Consider the following 26,308-nt stretch of genomic DNA (forward strand, 5'->3'; position numbering starts at 1 on the left):
TCAGAGAAAAAGACTTTGAAAAAGTCAATTTCTGTGAGGCAGGTGGTGTCAAACTTGATTCCTGATTCTGCCACGAAATCAGGAATCAGTGGCTCGTAATTTTCGGGGGGCGAGGTCCATACGGGGAGCACTGGGTCAGCTGCGGGCATGGTGGGCGCTGCCTCATCTTCTGTCCTGGAGCGTCTGCGTGGCGGTTCCGCAGGACCCGAGGAGGAAGGTGAGGAGGGGGAAGAGGAAGAAGAAGAGGATGAAGAATCCGAAAAATAAAGAAAAGTCGGATCGTTGTCCAAATCGCTATCAGTTTCGGAGGCAAGTAAAGCATATGCCTCCTCCACTGAATAGCGCTGTTGGGATGAATTTGATGACATTTTTGTGTAAATATGGTGCTTGGGTGTACACTTTATTGAAAACTGTATGTGTACGTGAGGGGGGGGAGTGATTGGTGTAAACTTTCTGTAAAGAAAAAGCTGTGGAAAAAAGTCTAAAACAGCAGGCCCTAGCTGATAAGTGTCACTTATCAAAACTAGGCTGCTGGATGTGCGCACGGGGTGGCGCAAGGGGGGGGTGGAAAAAAAAGGAAAACAGCAAACTCTGATAAGTGAACTGTGTCACTTATCCAAGTTTCGCAGCTGCGGGATGTGTGTACGGAGGGGCTAAGGAAAAAAAAGTGAGCTCAAGTGTTGATCGGTGAACTGCGTCACCAATCAACGCTCGGCGGCTGCGCACGGAGGTGGCGCAAAAGTGGGGTGGAGGGGGGTAAAAATAGGGGGAAGGGGGATGGGGGGATTGGGGTGGATGAAGAGAGATTGGGCAGGGATCAACAGTTAGGGTTGTAGTTAGGTGGCACAAAGGGGGGTGAAAAAAATGAAAAGCGGCAGGCACAAGCTGGAGGGGGGATGGGGGGATGAAGATAGATTGGGGGGGTGAAGATAGATTGGGCAGGGGATCAGGGATCAATTAACACTTACAATTGTAGTTTTCTTTCTTCTTCTTCTTCTTTCTTCTGCAGGGATTGTGAAGCTACAAGCTGTGGCACCACAATACCCAGCACAGGAGCTCTTGCTGCGTCCAACCTCTCTGCAGGAATCCTCAGCTAGAGTGAGGACCCCTGCAGACAGGTCAGACAGGTCAGAGGCAGGTTAGGGGGCAGGTCACAGAGCGGTCACATCGCTGCTGTGACCTGTCATTGGTGGGATCGAATGATTACATCGATCCCACCAATCCCTGATCTGCCTGGTGACCATGGCAACTGCCTAGAATCGGAGCTCACAGCTCCGATTACTAGGCAGGTCATGCCCAGGTCACCAGCAGGGCACAGAGCGGTCACATGGTGACCGCAGCTGTGCCCTGTGGTTGGCGCGATCGCCGATCTAATCGATCGCGCCAGCCAACTCCTGCAGGCCCTGCCCTACCCAGTCTTCGATCACATCACCACGCCAAATACTAATAATGATCGGGAAGTTCAGGATATTTTGACTATAAAGAGAGCCACAATCACTGGTCAATCCGGGGTGTCCATCCCTTATGAGGTACGGTTCGAGCACTGGGCCCCCAACGGGACTACACCTCTATGATTCCACCCATGAATCACCCCACCACGGGGACAAACCTCAGATCCAACACCTGTGTCCGCTCTGAGGGTCCTTTGCCTTGTTGTCCTCCGGGGGCAGAGGCGTCCCTGTTCGGGGGCCCCACGTTGGGCGCCACTGTCGAGGTAGGTATTTTGGGAGGGCTAAATTAACCCTTCACGGTTGATCCAGTGATTTCCAAATTATTCTACAGTGTTGCTAGCAACTCAAATGACCACACGTAGACGTGTGTCTGTATGGGATGATCCAAAGAGATCGGTAACCTGTTTATTGTAGTCAATTCTTTTATAATATTTTGCTTAATTATGCAAGGTTCTCAACTACCAATAAAATCATTTCACTTTATCAGCCAATAATATTGCAAGGAAACCGGAACTGCATATATGTCCATTCCTAAATAGCATAGAAAGTAGTATAATGGCTTATTCAGAGCAATACACCCCCCCCGAGCCCCTTATCTTGCACCTGATGGAAACAGTCTGGTTTCATGACAGCCCATGCCAATTACAAAAATTTATCTTACAGCAACAAAAACTAAGAAACGAAACCTTCAGAGAAATGGAGAAGTGAAACTTAAGCTCTGATTTTAGTTTTAACCCTTCACACACTTTGAGGCTTAGACCCCTGAACTTTTAGAACCCTAGCAATGTCCCTGCCGTACTGTGTGTTTACTTGTCAGTGTTTCTAGAGATATATGTATATTTGTAAGTAAGCTCAGTTATGGTACCATATCTAAGCAGAAAGTTGGTTCTGGTACTGTATTGATGTAGTAATCTAGATTCTTGTAGCATATGCATGCCGTAAGCTTGATTCTGTTCCCATATCTATGTAGTAGACATAGTAAGCTCCGTTCTGCTCTCCTAGCTCTGTAGTAAGCTCGGTTCTGCTCTCATATCTCTGTAGTAAGCTCAGTTCTGCTCTCATATCTGTTAGGAACGGCGGAACGCACTAAATAAAAATATAAATAAAGTGCGTTCGCCGCTCGGGGTCCACCGTGCGGTAGATGGAAAAACCGCAGCTAGATGGTGACAGAGCAATAAGGCGGTAGTGTGCACAGGGTTTGGACGACACCCAGGTGCACAGAGCAATCTCTGTTAAACTCACAGAGCTGCAATAACAAAAGGAAAAGCACAATAACGCTGAGCCTGTTAGAATCACAAGAGCTCAGCGAAACACACGCGGTAAATGGTCACAGGAGTAGCCCAAGATGGCGGTACTGCATCCGACTAGACCTACTGTGACAATCGTGTGAATAGCATCACAACCGCAAATGCACAAAAGGCTGCTACTGCAGCGCGGCGTGGATAGTGCCGCAGAGTGACACCGCTGTAATGCAGGCGCGATGTAGGACGCTAGCAAGTGTGCCTGAGGAGCAATAGCGCGCTGGGGCTGGTACTGGCTATAACTCAATCCCTCACACAATCGTAATATCCAAGGATAGGGGTTTCAAATGAGTCATTCACCAGATCACGCATCCATCAACATACACACAGCAGCAAGTATGACTATACTAGCGCATGGCGGAACAGCCATGCGCGCTTTTTATAGCAAACGGGACCTTCCGGAAGTCTCCAGATCTCTGAGCTGGACCAATGGAATCTGGAGCAGGACCTGAGTACCTGACTCCCGAATTCCAATGGGAGATCGTCCCATGAGCATGCTCAGAGGATGGAAAGAAGGACTTAGCCTCCGGAGAGAGTTGCTGCAAAGCAATCTCCTCTGCAGTAGACAATGAGCAGGAGACTGCAGAATGTGAGGGTCTTGATTCCTGCCTAGTAATGGCAGAAATCTGACTCCTAACAATATCTCTGTAGTAAGCTCGGTTCTGCTCTCATATCTCTGTAGTAAGCTCAGTTCTGCTCTCATATCTCTGTAGTAAGTTCGGCTCTGCTCCCTTATCTCTGTAGTAAGCTCAGTTCTGCTCCTATATCTCTCTAGTAAGCTCGGTTCTGCTCCCATATCTCTGTAGTAAGCTCGGTTCTACCTCCATATCTCTGTAGTAAGCTCGGTTCTAGCTCCATATCGCTGTAGTAAACTCGGTTCTACCTCCATATCTCTGTAGTAAACTCGGTTCTGCTCCTATATCTCTCAAGTAAGGTCGATTCTACTCCCTTATCTATGTAGTAATCCATCCTTCTCGTGTCTATGTAGTCAGATTGCTTCTGTTACAGTATCTATGTAGGCAGTAAGCTTGGTTCTGCTCCCATATCTATGCAGCAAACGCCATTCTATTTGTATATCTATGTACAAGCCTGTTATCTCTGCTGCTTTAATGCAGCAGCCAAAGATAAGTTTGGCAAAGGTGGGTGACTGCAACTCGAGGGCCACTGCCTTGTGATTGCCCCTCAGGCTGAAAAGTGTCAGCCAGCCCCTGCTCCTCAGAGCTACTGACACAAGGAAAGAGTGATGTGTTTCGATCTGTAACTATCTTTGTCAAAAGCTTTTGACAAAGATCGTTACAGATTGAAACGCATCGCTCTTTCCCTATGTCAGTAGCTCTGAGGAGTGATTCACCACCTGTATCGTTTTTAATTTGGCTGGAACATCATCTTTTCTCTGCATTCATCTGACGTTTAATCAATACGGAGTTCCGTGCACCTGCGGTGATTGTTGGTGAGCTTACTTTTGTTTTTTTCAGTATACACCAGTGATTCTCACTTGTGCCTGATGGTCCAAAATAAGGTTCGTATTTGTTGAAGCCTGGCATGACCCATGAGTAAGAACTGTTAATGTTCAAAATGTGTAGAATTTTAATCTCCAGCTTTTATCTGTCTATGTGGATATTTATCATTTTGAAGTAAAGAAATTTACATTTAAAGAAGTGCTACATTGCGTGATTGAACTGATCCAATTTGCTTGATGTTTTGCAGGCCTGCAGATTGAACGGCTGAGAACTTTAGAGGGAACCTGTCACCATAAATAAAAATAACATGGGGTTAACCTGCAGGTTAACAGCGTTATGATGCTTTATTCTGCCTTCCAGCATTCAGTATTCAGTCATGGAGGCAGGGGCGCCAGTTCCGTCATTGCTCTGAGAATACTGAGCGGCTGCTGTAACCGCACCCCTAGCCCTGACTGACACTAGCTCTACATTCCACCTGCAGATTAACCGCATATCTGCAGGTTATCAGTGTTATTTCTGGTGACAGGTTCCCTTTAAATCATTGCCAGGGTAAGCCTTTCTAGTATCAACAGATGGTAGCATCAGAAAAAAACACTCTGAGTTTTAGCATTGTAAATAACAGAAAATGTCTTAGGCCAAATGCACACGTTCAGTATTTGGTCAGTATTTTCTCTCGGTATCTGTAAGCCAAAACCAAAAGTGGAACAATCAGAAGAAAAGTATAATTGAAATACGTCACCACTTCTGCATTTTTTACCCACTCCTGGTTTTGGTTAAGTTTGGTCAGAGTTTCATCACAGTTTGGTCCAAGTTTGTCTTGAATTGCATCAATTTTTCTCATACGTGAGAAAAAAAATTCCACATTTTTTTCCTAACAGTCCATGAAAATCAGACCATACTCGATTGACATACGAATGCTGTCCAATTTTGTTTGCAGATTCATAGATTTACATTGATGATTTTGATCAGACACAGACATGTCTCCCCAATTTTGCGTGGGCCACTCAGTCCGTGAAAAATCATGGACATTTGAATGGCCCCTTTCACTATTATAGGTACAAGTGTTATCTGTGAAAACCACTGATAGCACTCATGTGCTCATGTGCAAAAAGGGGACGTTTGAATGAGTCCTTAGATAAATTTTCATTTCTGACTGTTTGATAGATTGAACAAATAGAGCTGCTCTTTTAACATGAGCGCTGTCGCTAACAACGACTCGGTGTATTTACCCAGCTCACAAATAGAATTTGAGCGTATTTGACAATACATTTAATGTATTGTAAGGTAGCGCTGTCATTCAAGGTAGGGGATACTCGCTAGGCAGCCGATAAATCACGTCCGGCACAGGTTTCTTAACATAACTCAGTCCATTCGGTTTATTATGCAGCATAAACCAAAGCACCAGCAACAGAAAGTTCATATAAACAGCATAGCGTCCATGACAGAGCTTCACTCTGTTTACCTGTGGTCACACTGGTTGTGCAATGTCCAGCACTCAGGCTCTTCAGCCTGACAGATATCTCACCCCGTCAGGGTTACCTCATAGCTGCTTCTCAGCGCAGACGTTCATTCCCTCCAGAGAACTATCAGGCACACGTCGCCATTAGTCACAGCCACTTCACACACGTGCTGTCAGGCAGGAAGGCAGACTCATCTTCCAAGCACAGTCGGTCTGGCGAGACCTTCCATACGGACCAACCGGGTCCCAGCATTCACTCATGTGACCTACCCTGGCCACCTTATATGGTCCGTAGCCACTCCCACCAGATCACATGGCTATGACCTCATCACAGGTCCTTCAATCATTCACACACATATACGTTACTATGGCATTCTAGATAACCTCCCCTAGGTGGGTTTGTAGGTAATTGACCCCACCCGTCTCATCAACCACCTGAAGGCTTCTCCCTAACACATTGGCACGAAAGATCAGCTCTGCTGATCAGCACATAATCAAGCCTTCATCCCAAGGCCACCCACCTTGAGATACATAACGATCCTTTAGCACCCTGCTCCTGTTACCACTCTGGACATGGCTATCCGTCCGTCCTGGGACACCCACACAGCGCCCCTAGTGAACACAGTGGTCATTACACCACAGTATATTATCAAAGAAGTTAAGCACCTCATCACAAATTTGTACTAATTCTCTAATGGTGCCTCCTTTAAGCAGGGCTGGTTTTAGGCAAAGTTTAAAATGGAGCCCCAAATGCTAACATATTTCACATCACATAGAAGCATTTCGATTGTATTTACATGCGCTGAATTCAGGACGCTAAACGAGTGTGATCGACAATACTGAAGTCGTTCAACACTTGTTTCCTGGCCTCTTTCCACGGTCTGAGAAAGAATGATGGGGACAGAACAATCACTAATGGATCACTAACAGATCACCATACAGTATCATGTTATCAGCAGCACATCTACAGTTTACACCCCATAATCCTCCATATAAGATAATGTGCCACATAGCCCTCCATATAGTATACACTCCCTGTAGTCCTCCATATAATATAATGTGCCCCATAATCCTCCATATAGTATAATACACTCCTTAGTCCTCAATATAGTATAATACACTCCCTATAGTCCTCTATATAGTATAATACACTCCTCATAGTCCTCCATATAGTATAATACACTCCTTACAGCCCTCCATATATGAAAATACAGTCAGTCCTCCATATAATATAATACACTCCTCCATATATTAAAATACACTGCTCAGTCCTCCATATAGTATAATACACTCCTCATAGTGCTCCATATAGTTTAATACACCGCCAGTCATCCATGTAGAACAATTCACTTCCCATAGTATAATGCACCCCATAGTTCTTCATATAGTATAATGTATTCCCCATAGTCCTTGATACAGTATAATGCTGCCCACATATAGTATAATGCAGCCACCCCATAGATCATAATGTAGCCACCCCACAGAGTTTAATGCAGCCCCGCCATACAATATAATGTAACCTCCCCATAGAATATAATGCAGCCCCCCTCTTATAGTATAATGCAGCCACCCCTTAGAGCATAATGCAGCCACCCCACAGAATATAATGTAACCCCCCATAGAATATAATGCAGCCCCCCTCATATAGTATAATGCAGCCCCTCCATAGAATATATGGCAGCCCCCTCAGAGTATAATGCAGCCCCCCATAGAATATAATGCAGCCTCATATATAGTATAATGTAGCCCCTCCATAGAATACAATGTAGCCCTCCTCATATAGTATAATGCAGCCCCAATAGAATATAATATTGCCCCCTCATAAAATATAATGAAGCCCCCCATAGAATACAATGTAGCATCAGGGGCGTAACTAGAACTGATTGGGCCCCATAGCAAACTTTTAAACGGGGCCCCCTCAAAGACACCCCCCCTTCAAGACACCCCCCATTCAAGACGCACCCTCTTACCGATAATGCATACTAGAGTTGGCTGAGTGGCTGGCCTGGCATTAATTAAGCTGGGACAGTGAGGGCTGCCTGCCTTCCTCCGCGCAAACCGACCTCCAGGAACTACATTTCCCAGAGGTCCATGCGGCAGGCAGCTATGCAAAGAGCTAATAGACAGCGAGGGCTCAGGGAAGGGGTGGGACTGAACTAGTCTGAAGCAATACACTGGCTGCTGGCAGGGAGGCGGGCCCAATATGTGCTTCGCTCTGCACAGCAGGCACAGAATTGCAGCGTAGGCTGCGAAATCATAGTGTACATTTTTTTCCACCGGAGCCCCGGTTCCCCTACACTACACACACCAGGCCGGCGGGCCCCCAAGACAGCGTTGTCAACAGCACCCGCCGGAGCGCCGCAGTAATGTACCGTATATACTCGTGTATAAGCTGACCCGTGTATAAGCCGACCCCCCCTAATTTTGTCACAGAAAACTGGGAAAACTTACTGACTCGCGTATAAGCCTAGGGTGGAAAATGCCAAAGCTACTGGTAAATTTCAAAAATAAAATGGGCCCCATAAGGTGCTCCATAAAGTTCATGATGGGTTTCATAAGATGCTCCATACAAAAATATGCCTAATAATGCTGCACAGTGAATAACAGTGGCCCTATAACATGCTCCATAATAACATATGCCCCATATAATGCTGCAGTGATTGGTGGCCCCTTATAATGCTGCACAGTGATTGGTGGCCCCTTGTAATGCTGCACAGTGATTAGTGGCCCCTTGTAATGCTGCAGTGATTGGTGGCCCCTTGTAATGCTGCAGTGATTAGTGGCCCCTTGTAATGCTGCACAGTGATTATTGGCCCCTTGTAATGCTGCAGTGATTAGTGGCCCCTTGTAATGCTGCACAGTGATTGGTGGCCCCTTGTAATGCTGCAGTGATTGGTGGCCCCTTGTAATGCTGCACAGTGATTAGTGGCCCCTTGTAATGCTGCACAGTGATTAGTGGCCCCTTGTAATGCTGCACAGTGATTAGTGACCCATTGTAATGCTGCACAGTGATTAGTGGCCCTTTGTAATGCTGCAGTGATTGGTGGCCCCTTATAATGCTGCACAGTGATTAGTGGCCCCTTGTAATGCTCCACAGTGATTATTGGCCCCTTGTAATGCTGCAGTGATTAGTGGCCCCTTGTAATGCTGCACAGTGATTGGTGGCCCCTTGTAATGCTGCAGTGATTAGTGGCCCCTTGTAATGCTGCACAGTGATTAGTGGCCCCTTGTAATGCTGCACAGTGATTAGTGGCCCCTTGTAATGCTGCTCAGTGATTAGTGGCCCCTTGTAGTGCTGCACGGTCATTAGTGGCCCCTTACAATGCTGCTGCCGCTGTCTCAATTGAAGAAAAAAAAAACCTATATACTCACCTTATCTCTGCAGCTGCTGCTCCTCAGCGTTGCTGGCCCTGCACAGTGACTGTTCAGGCAGAGGGCACCTGCTAACTATGTCATAGCGCCCTCTGACCTGAATGTCACTGCCAGAGGAAGCAAGACAGCAGAGCGATGCGCAGCGGTGGAATGGGGGACAGGTGAATATGGCTCCCTCCGTTATACTCACCTCTCCTGCATGTCTCTTGCAGCCTCCCGTGCATATTCCATCTCAGCGCTGTTTTTCCTGCTTTCAGTGTCCACGTGGTGCCGCTCATTACATATGCGCATATGTAACGAGCCGCTCATTACATATGCGCATATGTAATGAGCCGCTCATTACATATGCGCATATGTAATGAGCCGCTCATTACATATGCGCATATGTAATGAGCGGCCGCTGAAAGCAGGACCAACAGTGCAGAGAAGATGGAATAAGCACAGGGGGAGGCTGCAAGAGACATGCAGGAGAGATGAGTATGTACTTAATTGCATTACCCGGGTAGCGCCGATCGGAGCCGGGGACCCGGGCCCCTATATAGTCCGGGCCCCTAAGCAACCGCTTCGGCTGCTACCCCGGTAGTTACACCAGTGTGTAGCATAGTAACATAGTTTTGAAGGCTGAAGGAAGACCTTATGTCCATCTAGTTCAGCCTATTTTTAGTGCAGCTGTTCTGCATTGTTGATACTGGGGAAGGCAAAAAAAACCACAGAGTAGAAGCCAATTTTCTCCATAGGGAAAAAAAATTCCTTCCCCTAAGCTGGGTCAACCATCTACCTATAATATTCTGTTATTCGTAACCTTCTATACTGTTACTCACAAGAAAAGCATCCATTCCTTTCTTAAATTCATTCAGTGAGTTGTCCATCACCACTTCCTCAGGAAGAGAATTCCAGAGCCTCACTGCTCTTACCGTGAAGAACCCTCTTCTATGCTGGTGCAGAAATTGTCTTTCCTCCAAACGAAGAGAATGCCCCCTTGTTCTTGTCACAGTCCTTGGTACAAACAGTTCATTGGAGAGATCTCTGTATTGCCCTCTGATATACTTGTACATATATATTAGGTCTCCCCTAAGTCTTCTCTTTTCTGGAGTAAATAGACCTAATTTTGATAACCTTTCTGGGTATTGTAGTGAACCAACTCCATTTATCATTTTAGTAGCCCGCCTTTGAAAGCTTTCAAGTTCAGTAATGTCTTTCTTGAGCACCGGCGTCCAAAATTGCACACAATACTCCAAGTGTGGTCTGACGAGTGATTTGCACAGAGGGAGAATTATGTTTTCATCTCGTGTCCCCAGACCTCTTCTAATGCATCCCATGACCCTATTTGCTTTGGTGGCAGCTGCCTGACACTGGGCACTCCAATTTAGCTTCTTATTGACTAAGATGCCTAAGTCTTTTTCCATGTCTGATTTCCCCAGCAGTTTCCCATTTAGTAAGTAATTGTAGCATCTGTTTCTCCTTCCCATGTGCATAACCTTACACTTATCTGTGTTAAACCTCATTTGCCATTTTTCAGCCCAATTCTCCAATTTACTCAAATCTGTCTGTAGTTGCAAACTGTCCTCCTTTGTGTTAACTACCTTACATAGTTTTGTATCATCTACCAAATACTAATATTTTACTGTGTAAGCCATCCACTAGATCATTAATAAATATATTAAATAGTAGGGGGCCCGAAACAGAACCCTGTGGTACCCCACTAGTAACCCTGGCCCAATCTGAGTATGCACCATTAATAACCACTCTTTGTTTTCTATCACTAAGCCAGCTACCTACCCATCTACACACATTTTCCCCTAGCCCAAGTTTCTCATCTTACTTACGAATCTTTTATGTGGGACAGTAGCCTCCTCATATAGTATAATGTAGCCCCCTCATAAAGTATAATGCGATCACCCCCCATAGAATGTATTCATTATAATACAGCCCCTCCATAGAATATAAAGTAGCCCCAAATACAATATAAAACAGCCCACCTTCTAATAGAGTATAATGTAGCCCCCATATTATATAATACAGCCTCCCCCATAGAATATAATGTATAATGTACCCCCCATGGTATATAATACAGCCGTATAGTATATAGCAGAGCCGCACAGTATATAACACAGCCCACATAGTATATAACACAGCCCCACATGGCATATAGCACAGCCCACATGGTATATGGCACAGACCCACATGGTATATAGCACAGCACCATGGTATATAGCACAGCACCATGATATATATCACAGCACTACATGGTATATAGCACAGCCCCACATGGTATATAGGACAGCCCCACATGGTATATAGGACAGCCCCACATGGTATATAACACAGCCCCACATGGTATATAGCACAGCACCACATGATATATAGCACAGCACCACATGATATATAGCACAGTCCCATGGTATACAGCACAGCACCGTGGTGCACAGCACCATGGTATACAGCACAGCTCCACAATGTCAGAGACACCTCACTACACTCGCTCACAGAGTCAGTGCGTGTGTCCTGAGTACAGAAACAGTGCTAAAAGATACCTGTGGGGCAGGGCAGCAGAGGTGACAATGCGTGCTTCAAACTATTGGTGTCAGGGTACAGTCAGTGCCAGAAAGTAAAGATGCACAGGACCTGCGGACACAGAAGTTAGCAAGCTGGCACAGGACCTATGGTCATGTGACGGCAAGGGGGTGGGGCTTAGCGTCCTGCTTTCAGATATGACAGGACACCATACCACAACTCAGAGTCAGGAAAAACGGAGGTCACAACAGTACGGGCAAACGAGGCACAGGAGGGACAAACAGACGGGTGGTCAGACAAAGCCAAAGGTCATACACAAGAGGGCGACATGGTACAAAGGGGATGAGCAGAGAGGTCGGGTCACAAGCAGAGAGTCATACACGAGAGGTAGCGCAGTACAAGAGGGGCAGGCAGAACTCGTAACAGGGACAGAACTGGATCAAAACCAAACAAGCAAGCAAGATATCAGGCACAAGGCACATGTACGCACAAGGTCAACTAACTCAGCCGAGGGCAGGAGTATAACTGACACCGGACCTAGGTCCAGTGAGCATTAAATAGCCACCCTCTGCCAGAGAGAGGTGGAACAATTAACCCCCAGTCTGATCAGGACGGGCCAAAGCGAAAGCCCATCCTGGATCATGACACACATGGTATACAGCACAGCACCATGGTATACAGCATAGCACCACATTGTATACAGAACAGCACCATGGTATACAGCACAGCCCCACATGGTATACAGCACAGCACCATGGTATACAGCATAGCCCCACAGTATACAGCACAGCCCCACATGGTATACAGCACAGCCCCATGGTATACAGCACAGCCCAACATGGTATAAAGCACCGCACCATGGTCTATAGCATAGCCCAGCACCATGGTATACAGCACAGCACCATGGTATACAGCACAGCACCATGATATATAGCACAGCCCCACATGGTATATAGCACAGCACCACATAGTATACATCACAGCGCCATGGTATATAGCACATCACCACATAGTATATAGCACAGCACCATGGTAAACAGCACAGCCCCACATGGTATATAGCACAGCCCCACATGGTATATAGCACAGCACCACATGATATATAAAGCACAGCCCCATGGTATACAGCGCAGCCCCACATGGTATACAGCACAGCACCATGGTATACAGCACAGCCCCACATGGTATACAGCACAGCACCATGGTATACAGCACAGCACCATGGTATACAGCACAGCCCCACATGGTATACAGCACAGTCCTACAGTATACAGTACAGCCCCACATGGTATACAGCACAGCACCATGGTATACAGCATAGCCCCACAGTATACAGCACAGCACCATGGTATACAGCACAGCACCATGGTATACAGCACAGCCCCACATGGTATAAAGCACAGTCCTACAGTATACAGCACAGTCCCACATGGTATACAGCACAGCACCATGGTATACAGCATAGCCCCACAGTATACAGCACAGCCCCACATGGTATACAGCACAGCACCATGGTATACAGCACAGCACCATGGTATACAGCACAGCCCCACATGGTATACAACACAGCAGTATGATATACAGCGTAGCCCCACATGGTATACAGCGCAGCCCCACATGGTGTACAGCACAGCACCATGGTATACAGCACAACCCCACATGGTATATAGCACAGCCCACATCTCTCCCCCCAGAGAATGGCCCCACAGTCCAGTACTCACTGTTACATTAAAAAAACAGCACAATCCTCACCTCTCCTCGTGCCTGCGCTGCTCCTGGCTCCTGTCTCAGCGGCTGCACTGCCTGGCACACAATGAGTGCACAATGACATCATCGTGCAAGTGCAGTGTCAGAGGAAAAGCGGGGAATGATGGGAGAGGGAGCGTCAGCTGATGCTCTCTCCTCCATCATTGCTTTGAACTGTATCAGCGTCTATGATGCCGGTATAGTTCAATGTGGCTGCGGGGGGAGTTGGTGCTGGCGGCAGGCGGGCCCCCCTGCCTCACAGGGGCCCCATAGCAGCTGCGTGATGTGCCGCTAGCTGGGGGCCCCTGGTGGAGCGGGGGCCCTAGGCAGCTGCCTGCTCTTCCTGCTGCCAACTCCAGCCCTGCTGAACACATATGGAGTATTGCTATGTTCAGGAGAAATTGCGTAACAAATTATGGTGTCCGTTTTCTCCTATTACCCCTTGTTAAAATAAGAAACTTTGGTCTAAAACAACATTTTACAGGAAAAAAAACAATTTTTCTTTATTACATTCAAATGTTATAAATTTCTGTGAAGCACTTGTAGGTTAACAATGCTCAACTCAGCCCTAGTTGAATTCCTTGATGGGTATACTTTCTAAAATGGGGTCACTTGTGGGGGGTTCTGCTGTTCTGGACCCTTGAGGCTCTGCTAATGAGACATGGTGTTTGAAATCCATTCCAGCCAAACTTGTGCTCCAAAACATGAAATCTCGCTTTCCTTTCTGATCCTTGCCATGTGCCCACACGTTAGCCTTTGATTATACCTGGGATATCAACGCAAACGAGAGAAATTGCAAAACAAATTATGAGGTTCGTTTTATCCTTTGTTCTAAAACAACATTTCATTGAAATTTTTTTTTTTTACTTTAACGTCCAAATGTTATAAATTCTGTGAAGCAACTGTGGGTTCAAAATGGTGAACACAGCGGTAGATGAATTCTTTGTGGGCTCTAGTTTCCAAAATGGGGTCACTCGTGGGGGTTTCTTTTTTACTGGAACCTTGGGGGCTGGAGGCTCTTTCTTTCTGGGAGAAATTGTGTAATATGTTTTGGGGTTCGTTTCTTCCTATTACCTCTTGTGAAAATTAAAAAAAAATACTGTTAAAGTAATTATTCAAGTGGGAAGAATTAATTTTTTTATTTTTTCATTCCACGCTGCCTTAATAACTCTGCACCACCAAAAGGGATAACGCGTTTCCTGACAGCAGTTTGGAATAATTTGAGGGGTGTAGGGAAGGGCGAATCTACTCGTTAGTACTCGTTACTATGCGAGTAGTAGGTGACTTGCAGGAGTCGGTACTCTGCGAGTTTCCAAGCTATTACTCGCACAGTAACGAGTCCAATGCAAATGAATGGCAATCCTAGTTTTTTCAGAGTTTAATACAAGCAATCCTAGTTTCTTAGCGATTTTGTGTCCCGCTGTCAGCAGCGAGTCTTAGCGAGTCTAGGACTCCTATATACTGTATTCGGGACTCGCAGAATACAGAATATGTTAATTTTCAGAGACAGCCTAGTTTGTTAGGTGAGAAAACTGTGAAGAGCACTACTATGATTGGCTGCTGTCCATCGTGATGCCTATGTCATGTATCACAGGCAAGGCTGTATATAAACCCTGCCCCCGCCATTTTGGGCACATTCCTGTGACGATCTGAGCTAGTGCAGGGCGAGTTGGAGACATAGAGCAGATCTAGGGACGGTTAGTCAGAGTAGGACCTCAAGATTCCTCACATATAACACAAAAGTTCTTTTCAGAACTACCAGGATGGAGGAGTACTGTAGAGGACTGTAGGCAGGGAGAAAGGCAGGAGCAGCCTTACAGTGCACACAGCACCATCCTCAGAGCTTAGCTTAGGCTGGTTTCACACTTGCGTTTTTTTTCGCGGTATTTTAGCGCTAAAAAACGCATGCGTTTTTTTTCCTATACTTTGCATGGGATGCGCTTATGTGCGCATACACATGCGTTTGTACGCGTTTTTCCGCGCATGCGTTTTTTTTGCGGTATGCGCTCGGGCGCACAAAATGCATCCTGTTGCATTTTTTGGGCGTCCGACTTGCCTCAAAAAAACGCATGCCGCGCAATGCGTTTTTTTACAGCAAGACACCCATTATAAGTCTATGGGTGCGCATATGTGCGCATTGGCATGCTTATGTATGCGTTTTTTTGCGCATGCGTTTTTTTTTTACCATTAGTTGGACAATGGAATTTAGGGGTTTGGGTTAGAGTTAGGGTTAGTTAAGGGGGTTTAGGGCTAGGGTTAGGGTTAGCTAGGGTTTAGGGTTAGGGTTAGTATGGTTTGGTTAAGGGTTAGGGTTAGGGTCAGGGTTAGGGTTAGTATGGTTTGGTTAAGGGTTAGGGTTAGGGTCAGGGTTAGGGTCAGGGTTAGGATGGTTTGGTTAAGGGTTAGGGTTAGGGTCAGGGTTAGGGTCAGGGTTAGGGTCAGGGTTAGGGTCAGGGTCAGGGTTAGGGTCAGGGTTAGGGTTAGGGTTAGGGTTAGGGTCAGGGTTAGGGTCAGGGTTAGGGTTAGGGTTAGTAAAGTCATGGTTTGGGTTAGTGTGAGGGGCCACCTAATGTTGGAAAAAAACACAAACGCGGTAAAAACGCACTAAAAACGCATACAAACGCATAAAAACGCTGCGTTTTTTTCATGCATGCTCATAAAAATGCTTGAAAAAAACGCTGCATTTGTATGCGTTTGTATGCGTTTTTTCAATGCGTTTTTTTGCGGGAAAAACGCGCTGCAAAAAAAAGCAAGTGTGAAATTAGCCTTACTCACTCAGCTTCCATCAGAGCTGAAATCAGAAGCATAGCTGAGCAAATTTTCTTTTTTTTTTTCACCAGATATTATTGGGGTCATATTTACCCCTGCAGCGTTATTGTTTCTGTGGCAGACCAGTGCGTTGCTGCTATCTATCCCACCAGCTAATAGCATGCACGCTGCCTGCTTGTGTGCACTAAACAATTTTTTCAGGGAGAGTGCGTCGCTTCTCTGCTAAGTTACAGCACGCACTTCACCCCAGAGCGGTGACGCAGACAGCACCACAGTCCACCTAGGTGACTGCCTTTGCGCACTAAACAATTTTTTCAGGGAGAGTGCAGGGCTTCTCTGCTACCAGCTAATAACACGCACGTTACCTTCCTGCTGTGCCAATACGCATCACTAGCCTTGATTGTCCTCCTATTACAGTCCCCTGTAGTTATCCCCTTTGCACTGTGCATCCCCTGAGACTACAGCACGGGTCACATCACATCCCCCAGTGAAGCAGACCCCGGCCCGGTGCTGGGTACCACGGTTTCAGTGCGTCACAGACGCCAATGGTGACACAAGAAATCTCACTCTCTCCTAATCCAAAAAAGGGTACAGTAAAAGAAAATAGAAGAAATGACATCACAAAACTCTTACCCATGTTTGCCTGCCCATCTTCTCCAGCGTGATCAAATGACGGGAACATACTTCTGGCGATGGACCTCCAAGCCATATTTCGCTGTCTTTCATCACCATAGCCAGGGTGGGTGGGCTGCCACAGCTGGGGCCACTCTTCAACCAGGCCGATCAGCCTCTCTGTATCACGTCTGCTACACATCTTTGGTGGGCCTGTGTGTGCAGATCTGATTGCCCTGTGTGTGCAGATCAGATCGCCCTGTGTGTGCAGATCAGATCTGCCTGTGTGTGCAGAATATCAGATCAGCCTGTGCAGTAAATCGGTTAGCACAGGCGACTTCCTGTTTAGCTTCTAGCGTGATGTAGAAACGATTTTCTGTGCTTTAGGGATGAATTCTAAATCGCTAAGCTAGGGGCCACTTGCGAGAGTAAAGAGTAAAAAAAATGGCAGCACAGGAATCGCTGCAATACTCGCATCCCCATTCATTAACATTGGACTCGCTAGACTTGCAACGAATAGCGAGTTTCCGAGTCGGACTCGTTAGAGTCTAGCGATTCCGAGTATTTCAGGATTCGCCCATCCCTAGAGGGGTGCCATTATTAATAGGGTATCACTTCTGGGGGTTTGCCACTTAAGTCACTTGAAATCTGAATAGGTCCGTAAAAATAAAAATATATACAGCACTTGCTGATTACTTTTATATGTTTTTTACTGCAGAGTATTTTTCCAATTTGTCATTTTTGCTCTCTTGTTGTGGTTCAGCCATTGGGTGGTGTGGGCATTGTCTTACCGACTTGTTCACACTTGTGCATGTCACATATATGTTTTTTAAAAATAAAAATGTGTAAATTTCCTCGAGAAAAAAATTAAAATTGCTGCAAAATGTTAACTTTTCTAACATCCTAATAAAATAAAATAACATACCTACAAATCACTCCTTAAGGCTGGTTTTACACTTGCCGTGTTTTTTCGGCCCGTTTTTGCGCCACCAATGCATTTCTATGGGGCCGCAAAAATTAGTAGGAGGGCCGTGCTCAGTATGATCGTGAGGGCCGTATATACGACCGTGAAAAAATATTGAGCTTGCTCGATATTTTTCACGGCTTACGGACACGGCCGCAATGCATTTCAATGGTACAGAAAAACAACGTTGGCTTGTTTTTGCGGTACACCACATTTGTGGTTCGCCGTTTTTTTCCCTGCTATTTGTTATAACAGGGAAAACCGGCGATCTGAGAAGGTTTTTTGCGGTCTGTTTTTTATGGCAATACAGCCCGCAAAAAAGACCTGCAAAAATGGGCCGCAAAAATCACGGCAAGTGTAAAACCAGCCTAAAGAGGTTGTTCACTACTTTAACATTATTGACCTATATTTGGGATAGGTCATCAATGACTGATCAGTCAGGGTCCGACACCTCCACTGATCAGCTGTTATTGGTGTCGTTGGTGGCGGTAGCCAGCCTGAAATACTCAGCTCCATCTTCTGATAGTAGCACGGTACTGTACTGCGCAGCCGCCTCCAATTCAAATCAATAGCAGAAGGATGTGTAGTACCCTGCGGCGGCCGCTATTAGAAGACAGAGCAGCTCCGCAAGTGAATACTTCTGGCCGGCGGTCGCTGACACGGGGAACAGCTGATCAGCAGGGGTGCCGGGTGTCGGACCCCGACCGATCAGACATCCTTAGGACAGGTCATCAATGTTGAAGTAGTGGACAACCTCGTTAAGAGAAAAGAATATACTAGACCATGAGAAATCCAAGCAGTGTTGGGCACTCCACTGTAGATTAAGGCGCACGTGGAAACAGGTAATGCGGAGTCGAATGACTCCCGACAGTTTTCATTCTTGATCCTTTTATTCAGACCTGGACGCGTTTCAGTCCTCCCGTAGCTGCTGTTGGAAGCTCTGGAAAGGGCTGAAACGCGTCAAGTTTTGAGTAAAAGAATCAAGATGTAAAATTTACGCGACTGTCGGGAGTCATTCAATTATCCTAAACAATAAAAAGCGCAAGTATAGAAATTTTATTGGATACAAAAAAAACAAAATAATACTAAAGAAAAAATGATTAAAACACCTATAAACCCCCCAAAAATGCAGTCTAAAAGCGCAAAATAGAAAATCATTTAAACCTACGTTACACGCCAAAAGAAAAACAAAATCTTAACACCAAAATTGAAAATTTTTTAGACATGCACTTAAAAAAAAAAAGGTTACGGGTCTCAGAAAATAGTAGCATAATTTTTTTCGTTCAAAACTACAACTTGTTCTGCAAATAAACATCTATGTGGATGATAAAAATAAAAAAAAGTTGTAATTCTTGGAAGAAAGGGAGAAAAACTGAAAGAAAGAAAGTAAATGTGTCAGTAAATCTGAGCTTTTCATCGCTCCCTGGCGCAGTATAGACTTTGTCCAGCAGAGGGCGCTGCCTCCTGTGGTGTCGCGCTACACATGCCCGCGGTCCTCTCGCTGCTGCTGTGTACATGAGGCGCACACTTCCGCGTTAGTCCGTTACAGTGTGAACGTCGCTCTAGTTTGTCTCTGAGCCTTGTAGACAGTGGCGTAGTCCGTTCCTCGTAGAGACCGTTATGGTAGCGGAGGGTGAGCGCTCGCCATGGCAGGGGAGAGCACAAGGGCGCTCATGTCAGGGTTTGTTTTTGGCGCCCTCGCCTTCCAGCATGTGAACGCCGGCTCAGACTCGGTGAGTAGAGGCTGCTGTGACACGGAGCGGATGGGAGGACCCCGGCGGTGTGTGGCTGCTGCCCCTAGTTACACGCTTCTGGGATGGGTAGTGAGGTGCCCTGCCATCTTGTGCCACGGCTGAGGGCTCCCACACAAGTAGTGACATAATCGGGGCAGGTGGGTAAAGATCAGATAATGGAGCAGGAGCCACTTCCCAGTATTGTCCATCCGACAGCGGTCGTCCTACACTCGGGGGGTGCAATCAGAGCTGCCCCTGCATGGAAACCACGCGAGGGCACCTCGGTCACTATAGCGTAAACTATAGGGTGAGCTGCAGGAATGAAAGGGATGTTCTATCTACCGCTGAGCTTTGCCCGGTGTGGGGCGCTCCTGACACTTGACCTGGGTAATAGTTCCACACCCTGAGCTCCCAAATAGAGATGAGCGAATCGTTTCGCACCACCCCAGCTAAGATCTGTGTTCTCTGGCTGTGGGATGGAGCTGCACAGATTTCCTGACATTATGGGATGCCAGACTCATCTGCTTTGCTATGCTGGCTCGTTGTCACTTGTGCATCATAAAAGGAGGTCACACGAGGCCAGCAAATCAAACTTCACACCGAGACACCTGGAAGTTCAGGAAGTTCGTGCAGGTCCTGTTCCCGGCCGCAACACTGATCTGGGGTTGGCCATTACTCCCTATTCCCAATCTCTATAGTTCCCCCATGGAAAATAACAGCAGCTATACTCCCCTCTGGTTCCTACACTGTCGGCGCCTTCTTTCCTGGGGAATTATGTTATGCTCTCTCAGCAGCCTATCGGACCACTTCACTCTCATCTATGGATGTACAGTCATGGCCAAAAGTTTAGAGAATGACACAAATATTAATTTTTACAAAGTCTACTGCTTCATTTTTTCTAATGGCAATTTGCATATACTCCAGAATGTTATAAAGAGTGATCAGCTTAACAGCAATTACTTGCAAAGTCAATATTTGCCTAGAAAATTAACTTTATCCCCCAAAACACATTTCAACATCATTGCAGCCCTGCCTTAAAAGGACCAGCTAACATCGTTTCAGTGATTGCTCCATTAACACAGGTGTGGGTGTTGATGAGGACAGGGCTGGAGATCAATCTGTCATGATTAAGTAAGAATGACACCACTGGACAATTTAAAAGGAGGCTGGTGCTGGGCATCATTGTTTCTCTTCTGTTAACCATGGTTATCTCTAAAGAAACACGTGCAGTCATCATTGCACTGCACAAAAATGGCCTAACAGGGAAGAGTATCGCAGCTAGAAAGATTGCACCTCTGTCAACAAGCTATCGCATCATCAAGAACTTCAAGGAGAGAGGTTCCCTTGTTGCCAAAAAGGCTCCAGGGCGCCCAAGAAAGACCAGCAAGCGCCAAGACCGTCTCTTAAAAGTGTTTCAGCTGCGGGATCGGGCTACCAGCAGTGCAGAGCTTGCTCAGGAATGGCAGCAGGCAGGTGTGAGTGCATCTGCACGCACTGTGAGGCGGAGACTATTGGAGCAAGGCCTGGTCTCAAGGAGGGCAGCAAAGAAGCCACTTCTCTCCAGAAAAAACATCATGGACAATCTGATATTCTGCAAAAGGTACAGGCAGTGGACTGCTGAGGACTGGGGTAAAGTCATTTTCTCTGATGAATCCCCTTTTCGATTGTTTGGGACATCTGGAAAACGGCTTATTCGGAGAAGACCAGGTGAGCGCTACCACCAGTCTTGTCTCATGCCAACTGTCAAGCATCCTGAAACCATTCGTGTGTGGGGTTGCTTCTCAGCCAAGGGAATGGGCTCTCTCTCAGTCTTGCCTAAAAACACAGCCATGAATAAAGAATGGTACCAGAATGTCCTCCTAGAGCAACTTCTCCCAACCGTCCAAGAGCAGTTTGGCGATCAACAATGCCTTTTTCAACATGATGGAGCACCTTGCCATAAAGCAAAGGTGATAACTAAATGGCTCAGGGAACAAAACATAGAGATTTTGGGACCATGGCCTGGAAACTCCCCAGTTCTTAATCCCATTGAGAACTTGTGGTCAATCATCAAGAGACGGGTGGACAAACAAAAACCTTCAAATTCAGACCAAATAAACGCATTGATTTTGCAAGAATGGACTGCTATCAGTCAGGATTTGATCCAGAAGTTGATTGAGAGCATGCCAGGGAGAATTGCTGAGGTCCTGAAGAAGAAGGGTCAACACTGCAAATATTGACTTGCTGCATTAACTCATTCTAACTGTCAATATAACCTTTTGTTACTCATAATATGATTGCAATTATATTTCTGTATGTGATAAAAACATCTGACAAACACACATAAAAACCAGAGGGCAGCAGATCATGTGAAAATATAATATTTTTGTCATTCTCAAAACTTTTGGCCATGACTGTAGCTGACATCCAGAGGAAGTCATACAGCAGCTCTTACTTCTTCCAGCTGTCAATTTCATCTGAAGGAAATTAGGGGGAAGCGGCTGCTAATTGGCTGCTGGGAGAGCATAACATGTCAAGCCAGCCCCGGGAAAGCAAAGTGCGACATCGCTAGAATAGTGCCTGCACGAGATGTGGGTGTAGCTTCTGCTACCATTTTACATTGGGGAATATGGTGTTTGAGAAGGGATTGTCTGAAGTGAACAACCCTTTTTTAAGAACATGGAGTTTTGGAAGTGCTGAAATGGTACCCTCAGAGAATCAAGTCTGTCTGTCATTGCATGAAGAGACAGAAGGATCTGCACAAGCTTACATCCACAGATCTGTGGTTAGTTCTCCAGGATGTTTGGATCAACCTCCCTGTCGAGTTGCCTAAAAAAACGTGTGCAAGTGTATCTAGGAGTATTAATGCTGTTTTCAAATCAGAGTGCAGTCACACCAAGTATCGATTTGACTTAGATTTCACTTACATTCCTTCTCTTTGCATTTTGTTAATTGATAAAATAAACTATTAACACCTTTATTTTCTTTATTTTTCAAGTCCTTTTTACTTTGTAGCATTTTTTCCCCACCTGCCTAAAACATTTGCACAGTACCTTGTATATACACTCTCCTGCTGGCAGCTCCCTTTGCAGATTCTTGACCAGTGATGTCCCTGATGTGCCCTATGGGAGAGAAGTCCGGAAACGCTGTTTCATTTCGGCCACGCAGGCTGCCCACAGTTAAAAATGGCTGTTGGGACAGTTTGGAGAAATGGCCAAAAAAGAGCTCATGCACAATATGTGTCCTTTACATAGTTATACCACAAAAAAAGAAAAGTATGACTTGTCTATTTAATACAATGGTATCTTTTATCTGGGCTCAGCCTGATTCTGGTTTATCCATAGTCCTCTACAGTCTCCTAATCTCCAGTATGTATTGGCGTAGTTTTCATGTCGCTGATAATTTCATTTTTTCATTTTGTTTAGCGGTAATTCAGTGTACTTTCGATGTAGGATTAGCTGATACACTCTCCCTCGCAGTCTTAGTACTGTCTATAATGCTTTTATGTTTTCTGTACACAGGAAGGATTTCTTCTGGGGGTTGTGAAGGGAGAAGCAGAGGATAGTATCACTGATTCTCACATGAGCGACGTACAAGTGGTTTACACTATCGGTATGTTCAGCAGATTGAGACAGCTCTGAGATGTGTTAGATTATATACTTAGATTATATACATATTGTTTGCTTCCTATAATATGGATAAAATGTACAAAGTGCAGCACAATCACATCTAACTCTATTATTTTAATATGGTGGAACATAATTGGAAATAATCTTGGTGAAATATACACCTGAAGGCAATAGTCACATATTGGAAGAGTCGACACTTGCGGTACGGTCACATGATGCGGCTGCGTCCTAACTATCAGCTACACAATATGGCGATGACTCATTTTTTTTCCTCCCATGTTCCTAGACCCATAACTTTAAAAAACGTTTGTCAATGGTTGTAGGCACCATTGTGAATGACTTCATTCATTTTACCATTCAACCTATTTAACCTATTTTTTTTCAACCTGTTTAACTATTGGGTTCAACATTTCTCCACCAGTTATACAGGGTGATCCTCTTTCTACTTTAGGGCTCTTTCAGTGTTTCTTGTACTTGTGGTAAGTTTCCATACGTACTGGAGACACTTAAACACATAGACCCATACAAGTGAATGGGTATGTGCACATGTCAGTGTGTTTCCACGGACCGTGTGTTCACGGGCAAAACATGCTGATATATCCGTTTTTTAACAGCACGAGCCGCAAAATGTTCCGCACACGTGCGCACTGATCAGTGTGACAAGTACCGGCACCTAGTAATCTGGTTCAGTTTGCGACTGGGACTCTCAGGCTGTTAAGGGGCCATGGATATTGGGCTCCCCCCAGCCCTAAAATAGCAGTCCTCAGCCGCCCAGAAAATGCACACCTATTAGATGTGCCAATTCTGACACTTTGCTCTGCTCTTCCCACTTGCCCTGTGGCAGTGGCAAGTGAGGTTTATATTTGTGGGGTTGATGTCACCTTTGTATTGCCTGATGACATCAAGCCCACAGCTCAGTAAGGCTATGTGCACACGTAGTTTTTTTGGTGTGCGGATTTTGGAGATTAAACCGCAGGTAAATCCGCAGGACCAAAGTCCTGTGGTTTATCTGCGGTTTTGCCCTGCAGTTTTACACCTCATAATGGATGAGGTGTAAAACTGCAGCATTTCTGCACCAAACAATTGTCATGCTGCGGATTGTAAACCGCAGCAAAATTGCGCAGAAAAATCCGCAGCATGTGCACAGCGTTTTTTAATTTCCATAGGAAATAAAGGTAGTGTACAACGCAGCAGAATCTGCTGCGGACCCGCAACTGCAGAAACGCTGCGGAACCACAGCAGAATCCGCACCGTGTGCACATACCCTAATGGAGAGGCGTCTATAAGACGCCTCTCCATTACTAATCCTATAGTTGTATTGTAAATAAACACACAGCAAGTTTAAAGTCCTTTATTTGAAATAAAAGCAAAACACACGTTTGCTTTTTAATTTAAAAATAACAAACACAGTGTTACTCAACTAACGCCCAATCCACCTAATGCAGCAGCTCATTCCACAGTGGTTCTCAGCCTGGACGGTCACATCTTGGCACTGTCCAGATTGAAAACTGTTTATCCCCATTTATGGATTACAGCGTGGGAAAGAACGATGGATAAGTGAGGGATATGGTTGTTTTTTATTTTTATTTTATTACAGGAGACGAGGGCTTCAATGGATTCGGTTTCAGTTAAGTATAACTGTGTTTGTTACTTTTAACCCTTTTCTGACATTAGACGTAATATTCCGTCCATATGCCTTGGGCCAGTTTAACCATGGATGAAGTGTTATTTTCACGGCCAGATGTTATAAACTTTAGTGAAACACCTGGGGGTTCAAAGTGCTCGCCACACATATAGATAAGTTCCTTAGGGGGTCTAGTTTCCAAAATGGTGTCACTTGTGGGGGTTTCGACTTTTTAGGCACATCGGGGGGCTCTCCAAATGCGACATGGTGTCCAATCTTAATTCCAGCCAATTTTGCATTGAAAAAATAAAACTGCGCTCCTTCCATTCCAAGCTCTGCCATGCGCCCAAACAGTGGTTTACCCCCATATATCGGGTATCCGCATACTCAGGACAAATTGCACAATAACTCTTGCGGTCCAATTGCACCTGTTACGCTTAAGAAAATAAAAAATTGGGGGCTAAAAGATCATTTTTGTGAAAAAAATATGATTTTTTATTTTTGCGGCTCTCTGTTATAAACTTTTGGGAAGCACTTGGGGGTGGTTCAAAGTGCTGACCACCCATCTAGATAAGTTCCTTAGGGGTCTATTTTCCAAAATGGTGTCACTTGTGGGGGTTTCCAGTTTTTAGGCACATCAGGGGCTCTCCAAATGCGACATGGCGTCCCATCTCAATTCTAGCCAATTTTGCATTGAAAAGTCAAACGGCGCTCCTTCCCTTCCGAGCTCTGACATGCGCCCAAACAGTGGTTTACCTGCATATATGAGGTATCAGCGTACTCAGGAAAAATTGCACAATAACTTTTGTGGTCCAATTTCTCCTGTTACCCTTGGTAAAATAAAAAAATGGGATCTGAAGTAAATTTTTTGTGAAAAAAAGTTAAATGTTCATTTTTTTAAACATTCCAAAAATTCCTGTGAAGCACCTGAAGGGTTAATAAACTTCTTGAATGTCGTTTTGAGCACCTTCAGATGTGACTTCAAATGTGATGTGGTCCCTAAAAAAAATGGTGTAAAAATGAGAAATCGCTCTTTAACTTTTAACCCTTATACTTCCAAACAAGAAAATATTTTGGTTCCAAAATTGTGCTGATGTAAAGTAAACAAGTGGGAAATGTTAGGCTAAGTTCATATTTGCGTATATGTGTGCAGCATATCATCTGCATGTGCAAACGCATGCTAACGCAGTGTTTTTTATCCACATCATCTTACGCATGATGCCAAAAAAAGCTGCGTTTGCATGCGTTTTGGCATGCATTTGCGTTATTTATGCGCATTCGTTCGATAGGACAATGCTTTTGCTGGAGAATTTCCTTGACCCAAGCCACATCCAATGGGCGTGTCTCATGGAATTTCTGTATATAAACCCTTGTACAGATGCACTACTAAACTTTTACTGCTGTATCCAGCTGCAACATGGATCTTAGCGTGGAGAGCTTCATGATTAATCTGTATTTGGACTTGCAATTGGCCTTTGTTGTGGCTTGTAAAGAAGAAAGAAGTCAAAGACGGAATTGTCGCTACTGACAACACCCCATCGTTGAAGTCCGAGAGAGCCGTGGAGCCTACCACTCGTTGTACACCGAGCTGCATGCAAACCATGACCATGCGCACGTCAGCACTCCCATACACTTTAATGGGTTTTTGGGTGAGTTTCGTGTGCATTGCGTGCACATGTGTTTTTTTGAGACAGG

The 26,308-nt window shown here is 45.4% G+C and overlaps 1 protein-coding gene across 2 annotated transcripts in view; it reads left to right on the top strand.

The window, feature by feature from the left end:
• The first annotated feature begins 19,112 nt into the window (after window positions 1-19,112).
• The window catches only part of ABRAXAS1 (abraxas 1, BRCA1 A complex subunit), a 32,862-nt gene continuing 25,666 nt past the window's right edge, over window positions 19,113-26,308 (top strand). The window contains exons 1-2 of one of the 2 annotated variants that reach the window (XM_073541841.1): window positions 19,113-19,381; window positions 22,882-22,972. In XM_073541841.1, coding sequence (XP_073397942.1) covers window positions 19,295-19,381; window positions 22,882-22,972 — 178 coding nt within the window. In that variant the 5' untranslated portion in view covers window positions 19,113-19,294. The remainder of the gene's footprint in view (window positions 19,382-22,881; window positions 22,973-26,308) is intronic. The other variant, XM_073541830.1, reaches the window with a different exon arrangement.

This window comes from Dendrobates tinctorius, unplaced genomic scaffold (genome assembly GCF_039654945.1).
Source record: "Dendrobates tinctorius isolate UK_male_01 unplaced genomic scaffold, ASM3965494v1 ptg000011l, whole genome shotgun sequence".
NCBI lineage: Eukaryota > Metazoa > Chordata > Amphibia > Anura > Dendrobatidae > Dendrobates > Dendrobates tinctorius.